Raw genomic sequence first — 23,745 nt, 5'->3', positions numbered from 1 at the left:
CCGCCCTCACACAGCCAGGCCGCCCTCACACAGCCAGGCCGCCCTCACACAGCCAGGCCGCCCTCACACAGCCAGACCGCCGTCACACAGCGAGGCCGCCCTCACACAGCCAGGCCGCCCTCACACAGCCAGGCCGCCCTCACACAGCCAGACCGCCCTCACACAGCCAGACCGCCCTCACACAGCCAGACCGCCCTCACACAGCCAGACCGCCCTCACACAGCCAGGCCGCCCTCACACAGCCAGGCCGCCCTCACACAGCCAGGCCGCCCTCACACAGCCAGGCCGCCCTCTCACAGCCAGACCGCCCTCACACAGCCAGGCCGCCCTCACACAGCCAGGCCGCCCTCACACAGCCAGGCCGCCCTCACACAGCCAGACCGCCCTCACACAGCCAGACCGCCCTCACACAGCCAGACCGCCCTCACACAGCCAGACCGCCCTCACACAGCCAGGCCGCCCTCACACAGCCAGGCCGCCCTCATACAGCCAGGCCGCCCTCACACAGCCAGACCGCCCTCACACAGCCGGACCGCCCTCACACAGCCAGACCGCCCTCTCACAGTCAGACTGCCCTCACAAATCCAGATCGTCCTCACACAGCCAGACCGCCCTCACACAGCCAGGCCAGGCCGCCCTCACACAGCCAGAACGCCCTCACACAGCCAGACCGCCCTCACACAGCCAGCCTGCCCTCACACAGCCAGGCTGCCCTCACACAGCCAGGCCGCCCTCACACAGCCAGGCCGCTCTCACAGAGCCAGCCCGCCCTCACACAGCCAGGCCGCCCTCACACAGCCACACCAGCCTCACAAATCCAGATCGTCCTCACACAGCCAGGCCAGGCCGCCCTCACACAGCCAGGCCGCCCTCACACAGCCAGGCCGCTCTCACACACCCAGGCCGCCCTCACACAGCCACACCAGCCTCACAAATCCAGATCGTCCTCACACAGCCAGGCCAGGCCGCTCTCACACAGCCAGAACGCCCTCACACAGCCAGGCTGCCCTCACACAGCCAGGCTGCCCTCACACAGCCAGGCCGCTCTCACACAGCCGGACCGCCCTCACACAGCCAGAACGCCCTCACACAGCCAGGCTGCCCTCACACAGCCAGACTGCCCTCACACAGCCAGGCTGCCCTCACACAGCCAGGCTGCCCTCACAAAGCCAGACCAGCCTCACACAGCCAGGCCGCCCACACACAGCCAGGCCGCCCTCACACAGCGAGGCCGCTCTCACAGAGCCAGACCGCCCTCACACAGCCTGACCGCCCTCACACAGCCTGACCGCCCTCACACAGCCAGGCCACCCTCACACAGCCAGGCCGCCCACAGACAGCCAGGCCGCCCTCTCACAGCCAGGCCACCCCCACACAGCCAGACCGCCCTCTCACAGCCAGACCGCCCTCACACAGCCAGACCGCCCTCACACAGCCAGACCGCCCTCACACAGCCAGACAGCCCTCACACAGCCAGGCCAGGCCGCCCTCTCACAGCCAGACCGCCCTCACACAGCCAGGCCGCCCTCACACAGCCAGGCCGCCCTCACACAGCCAGACCGCCCTCACACAGCCAGACCGCCCTCACACAGCCAGACTGCCCTCACACAGCCAGGCCAGACCGCCCTCACACAGCCAGGCCACCCTCACACAGCCAGACCGCCCTCACACAGCCAGACCACCCTGACACAGCCAGGCCAGACCGCCCTCACACAGCCAGACCGCCCTCACACAGCCAGGCTGCCCTCACACAGCCAGACCGCCCTCACACAGCCAGACCGCCCTCACACAGCCAGGCCGCCCTCACACAGCCAGACCGCCCTGACACAGCCAGGCCAGACCGCCCTCACACAGCCAGACCGCCCTCACACAGCCAGACCGCCCTCACACAGCCAGACCGCCCTCACACAGCCAGACCGCCCTGACACAGCCAGGCCAGACCGCCCTCACACAGCCAGACCGCCCTCACACAGCCAGACCGCCCTCACACAGCCAGGCCGCCCTCACACAGCCAGACCGCCCTCACACAGCCAGGCCAGGCCACCCTCTCACAGCCAGACCGCCCTCACACAGCCAGGCCACCCTCACACAGCCAGACCGCCCTCTCACAGCCAGACCGCCCTCACACAGCCAGGCCGCCCTCACACAGCCAGACCGCCCTCACAAAACCAGGCCGCCCTCACACAGCCAGTCCGCCCGCACACAGCCAGTCCGCCCTCACACAGCCAGACCGCCCTCACAAAACCAGGCCGCACTCACACAGCCAGACCGCCCTCACACAGCCAGGCCGCCCTCACACAGCCAGACCGCCATCACACAGCCAGACTGCCCTCACACAGCCAGACCGCCATCACACAGCCAGACCGCCCTCACACAGCCAGACCGCCCTCACACAGCCAGACCACCCCCACACAGCCAGGCCAGCCTCACACAGCCAGACCACCCCCACACAGCCAGACCGCCCTCACACAGCCAGACCACCCCCACACAGCCAGACCGCCCTCACACAGCCAGACCACCCCCACACTGCCTGACCGCCCTCACACAGCCAGACCGCCCTCACACAGCCAGACCACCCCCACACAGCCAGACCAGCCTCACACAGCCAGACCACCCCCACACAGCCAGACCGCCCTCACACAGCCAGACCGCCCCCACACAGCCAGACCGCCCTCACACAGCCAGACCACCCTCACACAGCCAGACCACCCCCACACAGCCAGACCGCCCTCACACAGCCAGACCGCCCTCACACAGCCAGACCACCCCCACACAGCCAGACCAGCCCCACACAGCCAGACCACCCCCACACAGCCAGACCGCCCTCACACAGCCAGACCACCCCCACACAGCCAGACCGCCCTCACACAGCCAGACCACCCCCACACAGCCAGACCGCCCTCACACAGCCAGACCACCCCCACACAGCCAGACCGCCCTCACACAGCCAGACCAGCCCCACACAGCCAGACCACCCCCACACAGCCAGACCGCCCTCACACAGCCAGACCACCCCCACACAGCCAGACCGCCCTCACACAGCCAGACCACCCCCACACAGCCAGACCGCCCTCACACAGCCAGACCACCCCCACACAGCCAGACCGCCCTCACACAGCCAGACCACCCCCACACAGCCAGACCAGCCTCACACAGCCAGACCACCCCCACACAGCCAGACCGCCCTCACACAGCCAGACCACCCCCACACAGCCAGACCGCCCTCACACAGCCAGACCACCCCCACACTGCCTGACCAGCCTCACACAGCCAGACCACCCCCACACAGCCAGACCAGCCTCACACAGCCAGCATTTTCCCAGCATTTTTAATTTCATTACTGATTCCTTCAGCATCTTTCAAAACCAAACTTTGGTGACACCTAAACAGCTCCACTTTAGTTTCCTCAACTGCTTTTGATTCTGATAGTGTCTTGTAATTTGGATCTGACTTAAAAACTGCTACTCCCATCCACTTATAAAATATTTTCATCATCCAAAAATTCTTTAAGGCCCAAAAGTAATGATGTTCTCAATACAGATGTTCAGCTTCATTGTTATTTATTCTCAGATATGGAACATTGCTGTAAATAAGCTAACATTCCTGAACTCCTACAAGATGAAGATGTCAGTCATCCTGGGGGTCATTCACATGCTTTTTGGAGTCACACTCAGTTTACTGAACCACATGTAAGTACAGAGCCCTGAATGCAACTTGTAAACAGCAGATAGAAAACAAAGGGATTGCTTAAGAATCTCATGGCTTCAGTTGTCCAATTACTCTGTGGCATTTAAAAAGAACTTAAATTCTGACTTTTCTGTGGTCCTTGCTTCTTTGTCAAAAGCATCGGAGATCTTTCAGGTGTAACGAGATTGCTTACTTTAATAAACACTTTCATTAACGCACTAACACGATCTCGCAAGGCGTCGCGATGTGAATCCCGCCCATTGTGGACGGGATCAATTTTTAGTAAATCTGCATATTAGAATGGCACAACTAGTCTCACTCTAATATGCTCCCCCACGATCTACCCAAGGAGTCAGATCTGACTCCCTCGCCTTGGAAATCTTGCATGTGTGCCATTCAGTGCTGGTCTCCACAAATGGGGACAAGACAGAATGGCACTTGTGGGGGGGTCTCCCAGAAGATCAGAGGCCCCCAAGGGCATGCCGGCATCCTGATACTGCTGGTGCCAGGCTGGCACCCAGGGAGTGGCTCCTGGATGCAAGCCTGGCACTGACAAGGTGCCATGGGGCACTGCCAGGGTACCAAGCTGGCATTTTTCCCACCCTGCGGTTTGGGGATGTGTGGTTGGAGCTGAGTACCCCCTTATCGGTGATTTGGGGTTTGCGGATCGTGTCGGGAAGGCGCAAAGTCGGGATGCCGTCCTGCACTGAGAGGTTCCTGAGAGCGGAGCTCCTCACAGCAGGAAATGGGGCTAAGTGGAGCATCGCCCACACATTCCTCGCTAACGCCCCCAATGTACCAAACAGCTGTTCGATAGTATGGTTTTTCTCGTGGTCTGAGTGCCGGGGAACACCCACCTAATTGCGCGCTACAAGACTGTTCCCATTCAGGTAGTTCGCGCCCTTAATATCTACTACCTAAAACTGACTTGAGTAACAATTGTGGGAAAATGTTTCATTCCCCAACATTTCATTCCAAGAGAAAATATTGCTGTTGTTATATTAAAACTTGTGAACTTGCAGGGCATGGTTTCCACCTAGTGTTGAGGAGGCAGATTTTTCAAAAGTTTCCTTTCCTTGTCTGCCATTCCAGTCAAAGGCTCTGGCATCACATGCTGATTCTGTTTAATCACAGTTTGTGCTGTAATTAATTTGTTTAATTCATGTGTCGTAGAGTCCACATTGAGCAATTAGTATGTAAGTAAACGTTTGTTTCACATACAAATGTTAATTCCACATAATCCACATGCCTACAGGATTTAGTATTACATAAGCAACAATAGCAAAGAGTCCTCTCAATTAATATCATTCAAATTAATACTAATACAGCCTTTATTCTATCTCTGAATTCTTTTTCCGTCATGATTTGTATGGAGTAGAACTTCCACTCACCGCTTAATGACAGCTGAGCCATTGAAGGGGGATACCTACACCAGGAGTTTCCACTTTCCATCCACCACACAGGAATTTCTCTCCCATCGTGATTTTTATAGTTTCACCAAAGTACAGATCATAGAATCATAGCATCCTTACCGTGCATTCGGCCCATCGAGTCTGCACCGACTCTCTGAAAGAGTATTCCACCCAAGTTTAGTCCCCTGCCCTATCCTAATAGCCCCTTAATCTAACCTACACATCGCGCAAAATTCTCCGTTGCCCGACGCCAAAATTTCGCCGTGGTGTGGCAAGAAACCAATTAACACCACTAAGCCCAATTTCCATACAATTAACGGGAGCAACCCGATATCATTCAACGGCCCCCCCAGCAAGTGCTCACACCGGGGCCTATTAGTGACCCTTTTGAAAAACGTATACCTGGCAGAAGGGCTTCTGTGGGAAGCCAAGGAGGTGAGCAGCCATCTTTGTTCACAGGAGGGCAGCACGGTGGTGCAGTGGTTAGCATTGCTACCTACGGCGTTGAGGACCCGGGTTCGAATCCCAGCCCGAGGTCACTGTCCGTGTGGAGTTTGCACATTCGCCCCGTGTCTGCGTGGGTTTCATCCCCACAACCCAAAGATGTGCTGGGTAGGTGGATTGGCCACGCTGAATTGCCCCTTAATTGGAAAAAATAATTGGGTACTCTAAATTTATAAAAGAAAAAAAGAAAAAATCTTTGTTCACAGGCAAAGAGTCCGGGGTGCTGGGCTTGCCACCCCAGTGCTCGGTGGGGTTAAGGGACCGTCGGCTGGGGTGGGGGACCCTTCGCAGGGGTGGGCCTCCATAGGAGGTGGGGGGGGGTGTTGGGGTGGCAACCAGCAGGCAACCGTTCACGGCACCACCATGCCAACCCCTCAATCATGTGTACCTGTTCCGGGGGCGACCCTTGTCCCTGCCCATCTGACCCAACAACCAGCCATAATCCCCACTGACTGCCAAGACTTCTGGCCGTGCGGCTGAAAGCTATTGCTGATAGGGAATTGGCAATCATGGTTAAGTGAGCACTTCACACATGCCAAGTGGATCCCCGTGGGTGGGAGGGCGACGTAGCATCTGGGAGGCAACACCACACACGCAACACCCGAACACCCAGGAGATGGGGCACAGCTCCAGGGACATATCCACAGCCGGAGGGTGGGTGAGTGCTGTATTGTTTACTGTTTTCCTTTACCTGGATGGCTTGGATTCGTGGTGTTGAACAAAGAACAACAAGCTTTGTTAACTAACAAAACTAATTTATTAACACTGCTAAATACGATTTGCACATACTCCTGAAGTATAAGGTTACTACATTAAATTATGCTATCTCTAACTACAGGGGCTCGATTCTCCGCATCACCACCCTGGGCCATTGCCTGAGGCCCGCCCCACTATTCTCCGGCCCGACCGGCCGAATTCCCGACAGCGTATTTCTAATGTGGTCCTGCTTTGGGAAACTCGGGTGGCGGCTGCAGACTCAGTTGCAAAGGCGCGCGGCGCACAATGCGATTATGCCACTTCCGAGGGGACTCAAAGTCGTCCAGTAGTAACAAAAGATTTATTGAGTAACTAAAACAATAATTTTGTGAGTTCTTTACTTTAATATTAATACTAGCAATAATGTTAACAAGATCTAAATACAGTAACTATGTTTAACGACACTAACACTGTGCTAATCTACAGTCATCTCCTCTCGTCACAGTACACCCAAAAGAGAGCGGGGAACAGTACGAGCTTGCTTTTATACCCCTGTTAGCACTGCCCGCTAATGATCATCTGATTCTACTGATTATACATTAACCCTTTATGTACATGCACATACAGAGATCACTACAGGTGTGGATTCTCCGCCCGATTGCCAATTACAATATCTGCGTTAGGCAACGGAGAATCCAGCCCCACATCTATCGCTTATCTGTTCTGTAAGTTTGGAGCATTCGTCATCACTTATACCCGCATCCCGGAGAATAAATTTTAATCTTTGGGAAGTTGAATGGGCAAAATTCTGACCTAACTTTCAAACAATCAACATTTTGTCTTCTAGACTCCTGTAGTCTGATGCTAATAGTACTTCCATAATTTCTTCACAAGAAACATTAGGATTCATTAGTGGAATACAAAAGTGTCCAGATTGAGTAAATTGCAAGTTCACAGTTTTTCCAAATACGGGGCCTTGTCGTTTTCCATGACAATTTTCATATGTGCTTTCTTCATCAATGGTCAGATCAATAGTAACAATATTTCGCTCGATATAACATCTGTGCTGATAAAATGATTCCTTCCGGCGTCAAGGAATCACTACTCTTTTCAGTGATTTAAGGGTATTATCATCCCCAAATCTGAAACTCGCGGAACTTCCAAATTCCTTAACGTTGTTCCGATCTTTGTCACTTAGAGTCCAGGTAACATTTCAACCAGGTAACAGATCAACATACCGCAGATCTCCATCTGCTGTCGAATGCAGTACAATTGGAGGACTCTGCTACCAGCACATTCATCACTGGATGAAACTTCTCATTGCTACAATAATGCCTTCTCTTTAGTCAATATCCCCCTCAGAGTCTTGTGTCTCACGTTTGGTTTCAAACACCCTATTATATCTCTTAGAACAGTTTATTGCACAATGGAATTTCGAATCACAACTAAAACTCTGATTGGCTACACTCTGGGCATTTCTGGGCTTCATTTTTCTGTTGAAATTTCCTAATTCATTCCTCCTGCCATAATTGTTAAAGGTGTTTCAGTCCTCGTGTTTAAAAAAAATATTTTTATTCATAACACAAACAGTACACGACGCCACCGGCCCCACCCCTACCCATTGGCAGCAACCAGATCTCCAAAGTGCAAAATGAACAACGCCATCTCTGGTGCAACCCCATCACCTGCCCCTCTCAGAACAAATTTCATCCTTTCCAAGGCCAAAAACTCCAACCGGTCCCCCAACCACACTGAGGCACTGGGGGGGGGGGGGGGGGGGGGGGGGGGGGGAGCTGACCTCCACACCAACAGAACCAGCCTGCAAGCGATCAATGAGGCGAAGGCTAAGACGTCTGCCCAACTCCTCTAGACTTGCGAATCTCCCGTCCAGAAACAAATCCTTCATCACTTTCACTCCTTTCTCCTATCATCCCCGGAATCTTGCATCCATCCACTCCGGCTCAAACCCATGATTCCCTCTTATCAGCATCACCCCCGACCCCATCCTCAACTTGAAGTGCTGTCAGAATTGCCCCAGATCCTCAGCTTGGCTACCACGATGGGATTCCCAGAATAATTCCTGGTTGCTAGCGGCACTGTTGCCAGCGTCCGCAACCCCAACCCCGCAGGACCCTGCCTCCATCCGCACCCATAATGCACTGACTCCTTCCTCCAGCCCCACATTTTCTTGCATTTGCCTCCCAGTAATAGTGCAACAGAGTCAGGAGAGCCAAGTCCCCTGACTACCGCACCCTTTGGAGCACCTCCTTCTTTATCCTCGCCATCTTCCCTGCCCGCACAAACTACGAGATCAGTCTATCTACCCCTTAAAAAAATACCTTTGGAGAAAGATCGGTAGACACTGGAATAGAAACAGAAACCACCGCAAAATATTCATTTTGACTGCCTGCACCCAGACAGCCAATGACAAAGGGAGACTATCCCACCTTTCCAGATCCTCCTTCACCTTCCCTACCAGGCTCCTGAAATTTAGCTTATGGAGTCATGCCCAGTCCCGCGCTACCTGCACCCCACAAGCACATCAAGTGAGTTGTCGCTACCCCTCCACCCGAAGGAATCAAGACAAAACACTCACTTGTCTCTAAATTCACTTTATACCCTGAAAACGCCCCAGAATTCCCTAGCAACCCCTTAAGACATAGGAGCAGAATTAGGCCACTCAGCCCATCGGGTCTGCTCCACCATTCAACTATGGCTGATATTTTTCTCATCCCCATTCTCCTGCCTTCTCTCCATAACCCCTGATCCCCTTATTAATCAAAGATCTATCTATCTCTGCCTTAAAGACACTCAGTGATTTGGCCTCCATAGCCATCTGCGGCAAAGTGTTCCACAGATTCACCACCCTCTGGCTGAAGAAATTCCTCATCTCTGTTTTAAAGGATCGTCCCTCTGGTTCTAGTTTTTCCAAACTGAAACATCCTCTCCACGTCCACTTTATCCAGGCCTCGCAGTATCCTGCATGTTTCAATAAGATCCCCCCTCGTCCTTTTAAACTCCAACAAGTACAGACCCCGAGTCCTCAACTGTTTAGCACAGGGCTAAATCGCTGGCTTTGAAAGCAGACCAAGGCAGGCCAGCAGCACGGTTCAATTCCTGTACCAGCCTCCCCGAACAGGCGCCGGAATGTGGCGACTAGGGGCTTTTCACAGTAACTTCATTTGAAGCCTACTTGTGACAATAAGTGATTTTCATTTCATTTCATTTCATACGACAAGCTGTTAATTCCAGGGATCTTTCTTGTGAACCTCCTCTGGACTCTTTCCAAGGCCAGCACATCCTTCCTTAGATATGGGGCCCAAAATTGCTCACAATACTCCAAATGGGGTCTGACCAGAGCCTTATACAGCCTCAGAAGTACATCCCTGCTCTTGTATTCTAGCCCTCTTGACATGAATGCTAACATTGCATTTGCCTACTTGACTGCTGACTGAACCTGCACGTTAACCTTAGGAGAATCATGAACAAGGACTCCCAAGTCCCTTTGTGCTTCTGATTTCCTAAGCATTTCCTCATTTAGAAAATAGTCTAAGCCTAAATTCCTCCTTCCAAAGTGCATAACCTCACACTTTTCCATATTGTATTTCATCTGTCACTCCATTGCCCACTCTCCTAAACTGTCCAAATCCTTCTGCAGCCCCCTTGCTTCCTCAATATTATCTGTCCCTCTACGGAGCTTTGTATCATCTGCAAACTTAGCAACAGTGTCTTCTGTTCCTTCTTCCAGATCATTAATGTATGTATATTGTGAAAGGTTGTGATCCCAGCACCGACCCCTGAGGCACACCACTAGTAACCGGCTGCCATCCTAAAAAGACCCCTGTATCCCCACTCTCTGCCAGTCAGCCCATACTCTATCCATGCCAGGATCTTTCCCTTAACACCATGTGCTTTTAATTTATTTAACAATCTCCTATGTGGCACCTTGTCAAAGGCCTCCTGGAAATCTAAATAAATTATGTCCACTGGTTCTCCTTTGTCTAGCATCCTTGTTACCTCCTCAAAGAACTCTTAACAGATTTGTCAGACATGACCTCCTTTTGACAAAGCTGTGATGACTCAGTCCTATTTTACCATGAGCTTCCAAGTACTCCGCAATCTCATCTTTATTAACGGACTCTAAAATCTTACCAATGACCGAAGTCAAGCTAACCGGCCTATCATTTCCTGTCTTCTGCCTCACTCCCTTCTTAAACAGTAGTGTTACATTAGCCACTTTCCAGTCCTCTGGGACCCTTCCTGCCTCCAGTGATTCCTGAAAGATCACCACCAATGCCTCCACAATTTCCTCAGCTATCTCTTTTAGGACGCTGGGGTGTAGTCCATCCGGTCCAGGTGATTTATCCACCTTCAGGCCCTTCAGTTTCCCAGGAACCTTTTCCTTAGTAATGGTCACTGCACTCACCTCTGCCCCCTGATTCTCCTGGAGCTCTGGCATCCCACTGGTGTCTCCCACCGTGAAGACTGATGCAAAGTAACTATTCAGTTCATCTGCCATTTCTTTGTTTCCTAGTATTACTTCTCCAGCCACGTTTTCCAGTGCTCCAATGTCTATTTTTGCCTCTCTCTTACCTTTTATATATTGAAAAAACTCTTCCTATCTTCTTTTATATTACTAGCTAGCTTGCATTCGTACTTCATCTTCTCCCCCCTTATTGCTTTTTTAGTTGTCCTCTGCTCGCTTTTAAAGGATTCCCAATCCTCTGGCTTCCCACTAATCCTTGCCACTTTGTATGCTTTTTCTTTTGCTTTTATGCTGTCCTTGACTTCCCTCGTCAACCATGGATGCCTTGTCCTGCCCTTAGCATGTTTCCTCCTCCTTGGGATGAATTTCTGCTGTGTCTCCCGAATAACCCCCAAAAACTCCTGCCATTGCTATTCCACTGTCTTCCCTGCTGGCTCCTTGTCAAATCAACTCTGGCCAGTTCGTCCCTCATATCTTTGTAGTTCTCCTTATTTAATTGTAATACCGTTACATCTGATTGCAGCTTCTCCCTCTCAAACTGCAGGGTAAATTCTATCATATTGTGGTCACTGCTCCCTAAGGGTTCCTTCACCTTAAGATCCCTAATCACGTCTGCCTCATTACACATCACCAAATCCAGAATTGCCTGTTCCTAGTGGGCTCTACCACAAGCTGCTCCAAAAAACCATCTCTTAAACATTCCACAAATTCCTTTTCTTGGGATCCACTACCAACATTATTTTCCCAGTTCACGTGCATATTGAAGTCCCCCATGATTATTGTAATATTGCCCTTTTTTACATGCTTTCTCTATCTCCTGATTTAGTTTCTGCCCCACATCCTGACTACTGCTAGGGGGCCTGTACATAGCTCCCATCAGGTTTTTTTTACCTTTGCCCATTATGTCCCTCACCCAAGAGCCTTGGCCCGTGATATACAGCAGTACGTCATCTGTGTACAGAGACACCCTCTACTCCAAGCCCCCCTCCTCAACATCCCCCTCCGTAAGCCCGAGCCCCTCATCGCCAGCGTGAACAAGAGGGGGACATGGGCACTCCTGTCTCGTTCCCCGGAATAGTGGGAAGTGCTCCAACTGCGTCTCATTCGTCCACATTGGATCCTTATATAGCAATTTTACCCAAGCCACAAATTTAGACCCAATCCCAAACTTCCCCAGTACCACAAACAGATACCTCCACTCCACTCTGTCAAATGCTTTCTCCACATCCAATGACACCACCATCTCTAACCCTCTGCTGGAGAAACCACCACATTCAGCAGCCGCCGCATGTTTGACGACAGGTGTCTACCCTTGACGAACTCCGTCTGATCCTCCCCCACCACCTTCGGAAGACACCCCTCCCGCCTCACTGCCAGCACCTTCACCAATATCTTGGCATCCACGTTCAGTAGAGAAATGACCTAACTGACCCACACTTCACCGGGTCCTTATCCTTTTTCAGAAACAATGAAATAGATGCCAGCCTCATAGTCTCAGGTAACCCCACCCCCCTTCGTCAGTGGCGCCAATCTGTCCTTAAACCTTTTTGTTTTAAATGTCCAATTTAAAATTCCCACCCTTTCTTTTTTTTTCCTTTTGAAAAAAAATTTAGAGCACCCAATTATATTTTTTCCAATTAAAGGGCAATTTAGCATGGCCAATCCACCAAACCTACACATCTTTGGGTTGTGGGGGTGAAGCCCACGTAGAGACGGGGGGAATGTGCAAACACCACACGGACAGTGATCCAGGGCCGGGATTCGAACCCAGGTCATCAGCGCCATAGGCTACAGTGCTAACCACTGTGCCATGAGCCCCCCTTCTTAATCCTTTTATAAACCTCAACCAGGAAACCATCCGGCCCCGGCGCCTTACCTGACTGCATCTTCCCTGTGCTGCCTTCACTTCCTCCAACCCTAACAGCTCCTCTAATCTGGTCCTTTACACCTCTGGCTATTCCAGTCGCTTCAACATCCCCGACTCATCCTCCAGCGGATCCGTTTCATATAACACCCCATAAAAGTCCTCAAGCACCCTGTTCACCTGCTCCGGAGCCTTTGGGCACACCCACGATCCTCAGGTTATGCCTTCGCAACCGGTTCGCCAGGTCCTCCACCTTGGCTCTCAGCCCTCTGTTGATGTCTACAACCCTCCGCATCGCCTTATCCACCAAAGTGAAACGGTCGCCATGCCATGATGAGGCCTCCTCCATCCCTTTCATTTTCTCCCCTTTGCTCCTGTACCATTGTCGAAGTTCTCACCAATTCCTCTCTCAACGGACAAGGGTCTCTCCCACCCATGCCTTAAGCAAGGCCATCATCACCATCTGATGCTTTTCAAAATGCATTGGAAACGGCAATTCGAACCCCCAGCCATCACCTCCGCCATCCGTGATGGGCGCGGCCCCACCCAATGGGCTCTCTCCGGCTATCATTCCTCCTGTTGCACCTCTCACAACAGTCGGTGGCAGACTTTCGCAACCGGACGTCATCCTCATTTTTAGTTATCAGACCTCTCTCATATTGACGCTTGTGTCCTGTTTCAGTACCACCTCGCCATCCCATTAACATCGTCTGTCTTACCACCGATCGGCTCACTTGTGCCATGAACGCTGCCGGGAAGAAATGTTTGCCCAGGAACTTTATAATAATAATCATCATCATTATTGTCACAAGTAGGCTTACATTAACACTGCAATGAAGTTACGGTGAAAAGCTCCCAGAGCTTTTTTAGAGCCTTTGACATTTGTTTTAATAGGGTGTGGAGTCTTTCTGCAAATTAACTTCCGTCAAAACCAGAAGCCTATCCCGATTTCTAACTTTAGCTCAGTCTCATAACTTGAAAGCCAGAACGGGTTGAGGAATTGCAACACCAAATTTTTGCAGCCGAGCAAACAGTCTGCTAAATTCCATTTTATACTCTTCTGTGGAGGTATCCTTCGGCTTTCTAAATTTGTCACAATCTGACGTAACAAGTCACCCTTTTTGTAACTCTTATCCATGAAAGTTAATAATGTATCCAAACCTTCATATGAGCTCAAATGCTCTAGCTCCAATTCTGAGAATACTTGCATCTTATTTTGCTTTTGTATGGTAGCAAAAGTGCCAGGGGCCATTCTTTGTGTTTTCTTGTACAAGGACATAATCATTGTCCCTCATAGCGAGTTGGGGCTTGGGAGGGGAGTAACGGGTTGCTTCAGGGGCTCCAGAGATCTGGAGGCCATTTGGATCTATTTGGATTTCATCAGTAGTGCATGGCGACCATGGGTCTTTACAGTCCCACCTGGCAAAACGTGAAGGCGCCAAAACGGTGGATGGTAAGGAAATGGGAAGATGATAGTGTGCAAAGTAAGCTGGCAGATTTTGGCAAAATGCAGGAGAAGGTGACAGAACTGTGGGGGGTCTGTGGCCAGGGTCACATAGGGCTGGTGGCACTTACCCCAAGGAGAGGACGCAGAAACATGTTTGAGGCACTAGCAGGCTATCCTGGTAGAAGGTTTAGGATTTCAAAAGAAGTCACTTGCCATGGCTCTCATTCACCCAGGCCTCTCGGCCTCTGTTGAGGAGAAGAGAGAGCCCATGTGGCGGCAGGACCAGGCTCTGGCAGGAGCACATCACCAAACTCACAACCAACCTACGGAAGCAATAATTTAGAGCACGGGGAGGAAGGTGCAGAGGGGCACACCAACTGCCATGTGCACCCAGAAGAGTCATTTCCCATAAGGGAGTGTAATCTTTGTGACAGAACTATCTCCAAATATTCAACAGGCAATGTCAGCAAAGGCTGTGGCTCTGGAGATATATGAAGGATCTCAGTATGCAGTCCACCAAGGGGTTTGTCAGGTTGAAGAGGGCCAGTGACTGTGTGCACTACCACACTGATTCAGGCAGTCAAAGGGAGAGGTCCACTTGTTTCAGGGTGAATTCTGGATGCTCCAAGGTACAAGGTATGATCGACTGCACAGGTACAGGGCCCGATCGACCGCACGGGTACAGGGCCCGATCGACCGCATGGGTACAAGGCCTGATGGACCACACGGGTACAGGGCCCGATCGACCGCACGGGTACAGGGCCTGATCAATCGCATGGGTACAGGGCCCGATGGACCGCATGGGTACAGGGCCCAATTGATCGCACGGGTACAGGGGCCAATCAACGAGACGGGCACAAGGCCCAATCGACCAGGCAGGTACAGGGTCTAATCGACCATGCGGGTGCAGGGCCCAATCAACTGCACACATATGGCTATCAGAGGTCTGACAAAGAGTTATCCAGACTCAAAGCGTCAGCTCTGTTCTCTTGCCCTGTTCCGCACACATGAGTGCAGCCTCAACCGGGACCTGGGATTCATGTCACATTACATTCATCCCCCACCATCTGGCCTGCGAAATCCTACCAACTGTCCTGGCTTGATGCAATTCACACCTCTTTAACCTGGGGTTACCCCATCTCTGGATCTGTAAAGATTTAATCACCTGCTAATGGTCGCATTCCAAGCATTGTTTGGCATCTTTGAATTTGTCTATATATGTGTTTCTGGAACATACCTTTTCATTCACCTGAGGAAGGAGCAGCGCTCCGAAAGCTAGTGACATCGAAACAAACCTGTTGGACTTTAACCTGGTGTTGTAAGACTTCTCACTGTGCTCACCCCAGTCCAACGCCGGCATCTCCACATCATAGATGTTGTAAGACCTGCTGAGATTTTCCAGAATTTTCTGCTTTTGTTTCAGATTCCAGCATCTGCAGTAATTTACTTTTATATTAGATTGCGGGGATATTTGATAGACGCGAACAAGATTGTGAAAGGTTGAGATAAAGTAGTTGAGGAAAATTCTTCCCATTAGCTAATGCTACAATGTCTAGGGGGACGCAGGTTTAAGACTTTGTGTAAGCAGCGGGAATGTGAGAAAGAACTTTTTAACAAGGCAAGTGGTAATGACCTGGAACTCTTTGCCCATGAGAATGGTGAAAGGGGAACCAATCAATGATTCAGCAAGGAAATTGATGGATATATGATGGAAATAAACTTCCAAAGCTACAGAGACCAATCGGGGGGTAGGACTGACTGGATGGCTCTGCGGAGAGGCAGCGTTTGCACAGCTTCCTTCTGTGGCATTAATGACTCAAAGGCAGCAGGAACAGGACCACTCAAAAGTGGCAGAAGCAGGATAGAGCCCTCTGTTGATGCAGCAATTAATGCAGGAAGCCCTTTAAAAATGGTCCCAGCACCTGCCACAGTTCATTTTCACCACAGGCCTAAGGTCGGATGCCCCCCACCTCCCCCTCACCCCACCTTGTGCCACTTATGTGGCTGGATGCCTCATACACAAATGATAACAGCACCATTGCCACCACTGTAGCCTGCGGCATTGGGATGAAATTCAGAACTCTGTTCCAATATTAGGACATTAATAGTTTTCATCTTTGCCACACAGGCATTAAAAAACATAATAATAACCTTTATTGTCACAAGTAGGCTTACATTAACATGCAATGAAGTTACTGTGAAAAGCCCCTAGTTGCCATATTCCGTCGCCTGTTCGGGTACACGGAGGGAGAATTCAGAATGTCCAAATTACCAAACAGCACGTCTTTCCGGACTTGTGGAAGGAAACCGGAGCACCCGGAGGAAACCCATGCATTAACGGGGAAAACATGAAGACTCCGCACAGACAGTGACCCAAGCTGGGAATCGAACCTGGGACCCTGGCGCTGTGAAGCAACAGTGCTAACCACTGTGCCAACCTGCCGCCCATGGGTGAAACACAGAAAGGAAAATCTGATGGCGAGGAGCTGAGCGATATGAGTTTTACTTTCATTATCAACCATGGGAGGAAGAAATATCCAGAAGCTTCCGTAAGGATTTGCAATCTTACCCCATATTTTCTCATCTGCACTCTGTCCATGCAATGCCTAATGCCCAGGTGGTAAAACTGAAAATCTGCCCTTCAGTTTGGAAATTAATTGTGTTTTATTGTTTATTAATTCTTAAATGCAATTTTTAAAATAAATTTTTACAGCTCTACATTAACAGTAATGACAGATACCACTTCATAGACATTCATTTCACATAGTAACAGAATGGCGATTTTGTATATAATGGATTATTCTGGCGAATTCAAATTTGCTCACTTAAGAATTTGTGCATTTGCTTTCAGTTACTTTAAAGAACTTAACAACATTTTCCTGGAGTTTATCCCAGAGGTCATTTTCTTGACTGCTCTGTTTGGCTACTTGGTTTTCTTGATAATCTTCAAGTGGTGCATTTTCACCGTGTCAGAGTCCGAAATCGCACCCAGCATCCTGGTTCACTTTATCAACATGTTAATGTTCAACTACAGTGGCCCAGCAGTGACACCTTTCTACTGTAAGCAGGTGGGCACTTTCACAATCCGAGTGCGGCTATTTGGTTTTCGGTTTGTTTGGATAATTGCTGTTACTGAGCTTAAAGCATTTTTAGACATTGTAATAACCTCAGTCATTCTTACTAATATTATTATTAACAATTTAGGAGGTTGTTGAATGTTTGAAAATAATAGCTGACTTTCTGAATTCATAATAATAATTCTCAGCAATGTCATTACTGAGGGTTCAGTGTGAGCATTGACTCAAGACATATACTGGAGTCTTCCAGTAGCAAACATAAGGGGCTGGATTCTCCGTCCCGCCGCCCCAGATTTCTGGTTCTAGCACTCCATCGGGATGCTCTGTTTCACCGGCTGGTGAATGGGGTTTCCCATTGTGAAACCTCCGGGCTGCCTGCAAAACGGAGCATCCAGACGGCGGAGAATCCAGCCCAAGGGGTTTGTGGATGAAAGGCACAGGTAATTAGATAACAGGAACAGAACACTGTACAACAGGTCTTTTTTCTTCAACTCCCTAATCCACACTGCCCGGTGTCCTGCTCCTAGGGCCTCGCGCAAACTTCCCATTGGCCAGGGTTTGCACACTCCCATGCAATTGGCCCTGAGCTGATCATGTGGTCTGTGGAACCTGCCACTTAAAGGGGCCGCACTACCACATCTCTCCTCCCTTAAATCCTTTAACACACTTCCCCAAAACTATATACAAAAGTTAAAATGGTTAACAGGGACAACCAAGGTTAGAGGGTCCATCAAATAGTCACCCGGTCCGGAGGCCTCCGTGTGCCCCAGACCATAGCCCAGCTACAGGCTCAGCACTCTTTTGGGCAATGCCACTTCAGGACGGCCCACTTCGACAACAGGTGACCTAGCCTCACTGGCCTCGACAGACACACCAGGTGGAACAGAAACAGGAGTCCCTGCCTCCCCTCGGCTGGACTGAGTCACAGGATTCACGATGCTCGCTGGACCGGTCTACTCCTCAGGTCGTTGACATGTTTTTTGATGGTCTTCCTGTTAACATCAGCCACATAAGACACCGGCCCAGACTGGGTCACAACCTATCCTTCTAACCAAGGCAAACCGGCAGCGAGATATTGGACCAAAGCCAGATCTCCCACCTGGATCGACCTGTCTTCTCTGCTTTGACCGTTGACTTCTCAGGGAGGCCTGGGTTGTCTCCACCCTCTCCACCAAATTTGGAAATACAGGATCCAATCAGGTCTCAACCAATGGCCCCTGAGCAGCTCAACTGGTGTGACCCCCATGGTGGAGTGAGGGGTTGAGATGTACAACAACAAAAAATTAGCCAACCTCTGGCAAAGTGGTTTATCAGATTTATTTTTTGTAGAATTCCTTTAAAGATTGAACGGCCCTCTCACCCAGACCATTCAGCACTGGATGGTAAGGGGCTGTCCTCATGTGTTTCATGCCGTTTGCTCTCACAAAACACTGGAAATCATCGCTGATGAAGGGGGTGCCATTGTCCGAAACAATTGACTCGGAAAGTCTGTGAATGGCAAACACTCAGCGCAAAACATCTATCGTGGCCGTCGAGGTAGTAGTCCCCATCACTTGAACTGATAACCACTTTGAGTGGGCCTCCACCAGCACCAAAAATATTTTGCCCAGGATCGGGCCCACACAATCAATGTGGACCCTGGCAAGAATGGCACTGTTGTACTAGTTCTTCAATGGCTTTGTCTATGCCTGGCTCCCAGATGTAAGTGCACTCCAACATTTTCATCTTTGGCTGCTCTGGTTGGGCACTGTGTAACTTTCGAAGGAGGGGCTCCCTAGCCTGAGGCGGGATGACCACCCGTGAACTCCAGAGAATCACGCCGCCTTCATATGTCAACTCGTCTTGACGAGTGAAGTAGGAGTTCACCTGTTCAGACAGCCAGATTGTATCATTTGTTTTTCTGAAAGAATAGGGTCTCTTTGGGTCCAGCTGTGGATGTGTTCCATGGACACTGGCAAGGTGTCTAGAAAGTTTAGGGATAGAATGAGCCATCATGATAGGGAGATGTTAAGAAATTGGATCCAGATATGGAATTGAAGATGTAATTGGCAATTTGGGGTTGACAGACTGAGGGTACAACTGTTAGCACTGAGTCAGAGGTATACACTCACACCTGCCCTGAGTTACATTGTCCCATTCAGACTTAAACTTGTTAATGGAATAAACAAGATCCCCCTGTTCAGTCAGGGTGATTCGCTCAAAATTCATTGTCCTCAGAGACACTGATCTGACCAGCCATTAGCCCATTACAGAGTCTGATGACCTCTTTTGTCCGGAAATTGGAGGTGAGTTGCATATTCATAGAATAGCCCTGTTCTTTTGAGTAAACAGGAATGGGCAATCAAAATCCCAGAGAGTGATGATGAGTTCAAGCTTGGACATGCCTGGACAGAATATTGTTTGAGGGGCTGGGTGGAGTTCAAAGAGAGAAAATAATCCTGTTCGAACAGGGGGGGGGGGGGGGGGGGGGGGCAGCAGAAGGATTTGGAAAGCCAACGGGAGAGGTCATGAAAAGCTGCCACAGAGACAGGCTTTTGAAAAGGGGTCTGAAAGAGCTACACTAACAACAGGAATATAGTCTGTAAATGCAAGTATCATTGTTGCCTGCCTGCCAAGTGGAGTCGAGAGCACTATGTTCATTTTACGTGCTGTTTAAGAGGAAATCATGTGTTAGGGTTAAGAGATACAGGTAAGCTGTTCTTGTTATGTTTGAAGTTTAAAAGTTTAAATATTGTTTCTTTTGTTTCAATAAAGTTTTGTTTGCATAAATAACCAAGCCCTATTACTTATGCAATCACCTCTGGATCAAATCAATGTTCCGCGGTCTTACGAAATTAAAGAAAAAACATTGCAGTTCTGGTCCAGTATCTTAGCCAGTGTTGGAATCTGACCAGGCATCCATAACTGATCTCCTGAGGTACCAGTGGAATGCTCTAGGGTAGTGACAGGCGACTTAATGCATCCACACCAGCAATTGGCATCCCAGGTCGGTGCTGAAAAGCATAGTTGTAAGCCGCCAACAGCAGCGCCCAACTCTGCACCCTTGCCGAGGCTATGAGGCTTATCTTCCCTTAGCAGGGCCAGTAATGCCTTGTGGTCAGTCACCAAGTCGAACAGTCAACCGTTTACATACTTGTGGAATTTCTTCACACCGAATATAATCGCTAAACCCTCCTTCTCAATCTGGGCGTAGTTTCGGTCTGCTCCGGAAAGGGTCCTTGAGGCAAAGGCGATTGGGCCTTCTGAACCATCTACCACTTTTTGAGGATATACGGCTTCTACACCGCAAGGGGACGCATCACTTGTCAGCATTTTGACCTGGATCAAAATGCACCAAGAGATTTGACAACTGCAACACTTGCTGCACGACTCGGAAGGTTTCCTCTTGAGGCTCATTCCATTGCCACCGCTGATTCTTCCTTAATAGCTGGTGTAATGGTACCAATGTTGTGGCTAGATTTGAAGTAACCTTCCATTGTAATTGACCATACCAAGGAAGGACGTAAACTCACTGATATTTTAGGGAGCAGGGAAATCTCGAATGGCTTGACCTTTTCTTCCAATGGACTGCTATCCTGTTGCATCAATGCGAATCCTATTTCTGAAGCCTGAAAAACACATTTTTACATTTAAGAGGGACCTTCTGATGCAATGCGTATGGCATTGGGCTGGCTCTGAAGAACTTGGGTGTCAGAATTAGATTGACGTATATCTTGGCATTTATAACCTTAATCCGTCCCAATTCTTTATGGAAGATGTCTTCATACCTCCTTGAGGCATATTGGAGGACGCAGTCAAATACTTTGAAGATCTCCAGCCAGTTGAACCTAATCTTCTAAAGCCTGTCTCCTCCAGACTGGGTCTATGTCCTTCCAAGACAGCAAAAAGGCAGATTGGCCTCCTGCCCTCTGTAGGCCACTGGAATATTGGCTATCCAAGGATCTTCAAATTCTCCAAGTGTATGGTGAAAGCTTGGCTGTAGTACTCTTCAAGCTTAAAGACTACGCATCTGCACAAAGATATTGGAACGTCTGATCACCCATTATGATCACTGAAGCCTTGGTGTCAACTTCCAATTTAAGGAGTCCACCATCCATCCTTAAGACAATGTCAATCGGAGCCGTGTTATTCAGTTGAACTGCATTCAACCAATGCAATGCATGGTCTTCCTCAGAGCTCTTCCCTACTATGTTCTGTGACGCTGAGGACTGCTGCTGCTTTTTAAAAATATGGTAATGTGCTTGTATGTGTCCAAATGTGGTAATGTGCTTGTATGTGCCCCCTTTGGTTGCAATGGAAGCACACAAATTCCAAACATGGCAGGTCTCCTGGGAATGCCCCTCCCCCACCACCCCACACAACAATAGCAGTCCACCTCTGATTTGGTTTGACGCCCAATTCCTTCCCACTCTTTGGATTCCGGTCATGTCCTGAGGACTGTGTCAGGCTCTAAGCTGTGCCTGTTGATCCAACCATGGACCTCGCAGCCATACCCCGCCCCATACTTGGTTAACCTTCCCTTCAGATATGCTTTGAAGCTCGATGGCGCTTTTTTTAGCAAACTCTGTTGCCTGAGCTATCTCGATCGCTTTTTCCAATGTAATTGTGGTCTCTGTCTGATATTCTTATGGATATTAAAATTATGGATCCCACAAACCACCCGGTCGCGCAACATGTTGCTGGCACTCACCGTGATCAGCAGGCTGACGAAGCCTGGCTATGAAGACTGAGACATGGTAGCTCATTGTAGAATTAAACCTATAACGTTGGAGGATAATCGAGGACCTTGGGTTGTAATGTTCTTTAACCAATTTTACTATCTGGCTCAAATGTCTTCATTTTCTTTTTTTAAATGTTTTTTTTATATATTTAGAGTACCCAATTATTATTTTTTTCCCACTAAGGGGCAATTTAACATGGCCAATCCACCTAGCCTGCTCATCTTTGGGTTGTGGGGGTGAAACCCACACAGACATGGGAGAATGTGCAAACTCCACACAGACAGTGACCCAGGGCCGGGATTCGAACCCGGGTCCTCAGCGCCGCAGTGCCAGTGCTATCCACTGCGCCACATGCCTCCCTGTTCAAATGTCTTCATGTTGGGTGCCTCTGAGGACATGAGGTTCCTTATCAAACTTACGTTTGGGGCCCGCAAACGGTCAGAAGTATCACCTTGTGCTTGTCCTCACTTGTAATCTCATTTGCGGTAAAGAAGAACTGGAGCCTTTGGATCTATTGACTCCATGACTCAACCCTTGGTCAAATGGGTCTAGTTTCCCACTCACAGTTTAAGTAGTTCCGACTCTTGCCGGAGCTTCTCGACTTTCTCAATTGTTCTTTCCTTCCCACCTCGATTCATGACAACTGTTGGCTGCGATCGAAAACATTAACCTCGTTGCCAATGTGGTGGCTCAAAACATACACTGGAGGCTTCCAGTAGTTATTAAAGGGCTTTACTGCTGAAAGGTAAAGGCAGTAAGATAACAGGTACAGAACAGGGGCGAGATTCTCCGACCACCCTCCGGGTCGGAGAATCGCCGGGGGCTGGCGTGAATCCCGCCCCCGCCGGTTGCCGAAGTCTCCGGCACCGGATATTCGGCGGGGGCGGGAATCGCGCCGCGCCGGTTGGCGGGCCCCCCCCCCGGCACGATTCTCCGGCCCGGATATGCCGTAGTCCCGCCGCTAAAATGCCTGTCCCGCCGGCGTAAATTAAACCACCTATCTTACCGGCGGGACAAGGCGGCGCGGGCGGGCTCCGGGGTCCTGAGGGGGGCGCGGGGCGATCGGGGCCCACCGATCTGCGGGCGGGCCTGTGCCGTGGGGGCACTCTTTCCCTTCCGCCTCCGCCACGGTCTCCACCATGGCGGAGGGAAAAGAGACTCCCTCCACTGCGCATGCGCGGGAATGCCGTCAGCGGCCGCTAACGCTCCCGCGCATGCGCCGCCCGGAGATGTCATTTCCGCGCCAGCTGGCGGGGCACCAAAGGCCTTTTCCGCCAGCTGGCGGGGCGGAAATTCGTCCGGCGCCGACCTAGCCCCTTAAGGTTGGGGCTCGGCCCCCAAAGATGCGGAGCATTCCGCACCTTTGGGGCGGCGCGATGCCCGACTGATTTGCGCCGTTTTGGGCGCCAGTCGGCGGACATCGCGCCGTTTCCGGAGAACTTCGCCCCAGGTCTTTGCACTTCAGCTTCCTAGTCCACACTGCCCAGGGTCCTGCTCCTAGGGCCCCACGCAAACTCCCCATTGGCCAGCATTCGGCGCTCACGAGTGATTAGCCCCAAGCCAATCACATGGGGCCATGCTACCACAGTATTAAAACAATGCTACACAATTTTATCACACCACTGGCTAAATAGCCAATTATTTTATAATAACTGCAGAAACTTCAATCTGAATGCTAAAATAATGCCACGTATTCATACATCACTAGTAATTATTATTAATATTATTGACACTCCATGAATTTGCAGCCAGAAAGTCAGAATCAAGTGTTATCTTCAGGCAATGTAGAATTAGAGGAATGGAATAATTGTATCACAAGGTGCAAATGTAGCTCAATCATTGTTTACAAGT

General features: G+C 50.3%; 1 protein-coding gene across 1 annotated transcript in view; it reads left to right on the top strand.

Annotated features, from left to right (window-relative positions):
* The window catches only part of LOC140424974 (V-type proton ATPase 116 kDa subunit a 1-like), a 358,173-nt gene that overhangs the window by 276,360 nt on the left and 58,068 nt on the right, over window positions 1–23,745 (top strand). Inside the window, exons 14-15 of the mRNA XM_072508716.1 lie at window positions 3,571–3,689; window positions 16,948–17,164. Coding sequence (XP_072364817.1) covers window positions 3,571–3,689; window positions 16,948–17,164 — 336 coding nt within the window. The remainder of the gene's footprint in view (window positions 1–3,570; window positions 3,690–16,947; window positions 17,165–23,745) is intronic.

Source organism: Scyliorhinus torazame, chromosome 6, assembly GCF_047496885.1.
Source record: "Scyliorhinus torazame isolate Kashiwa2021f chromosome 6, sScyTor2.1, whole genome shotgun sequence".
NCBI classification, from domain to species: domain Eukaryota; kingdom Metazoa; phylum Chordata; class Chondrichthyes; order Carcharhiniformes; family Scyliorhinidae; genus Scyliorhinus; species Scyliorhinus torazame.
This window is presented reverse-complemented; position numbering and strand designations above follow the sequence as displayed.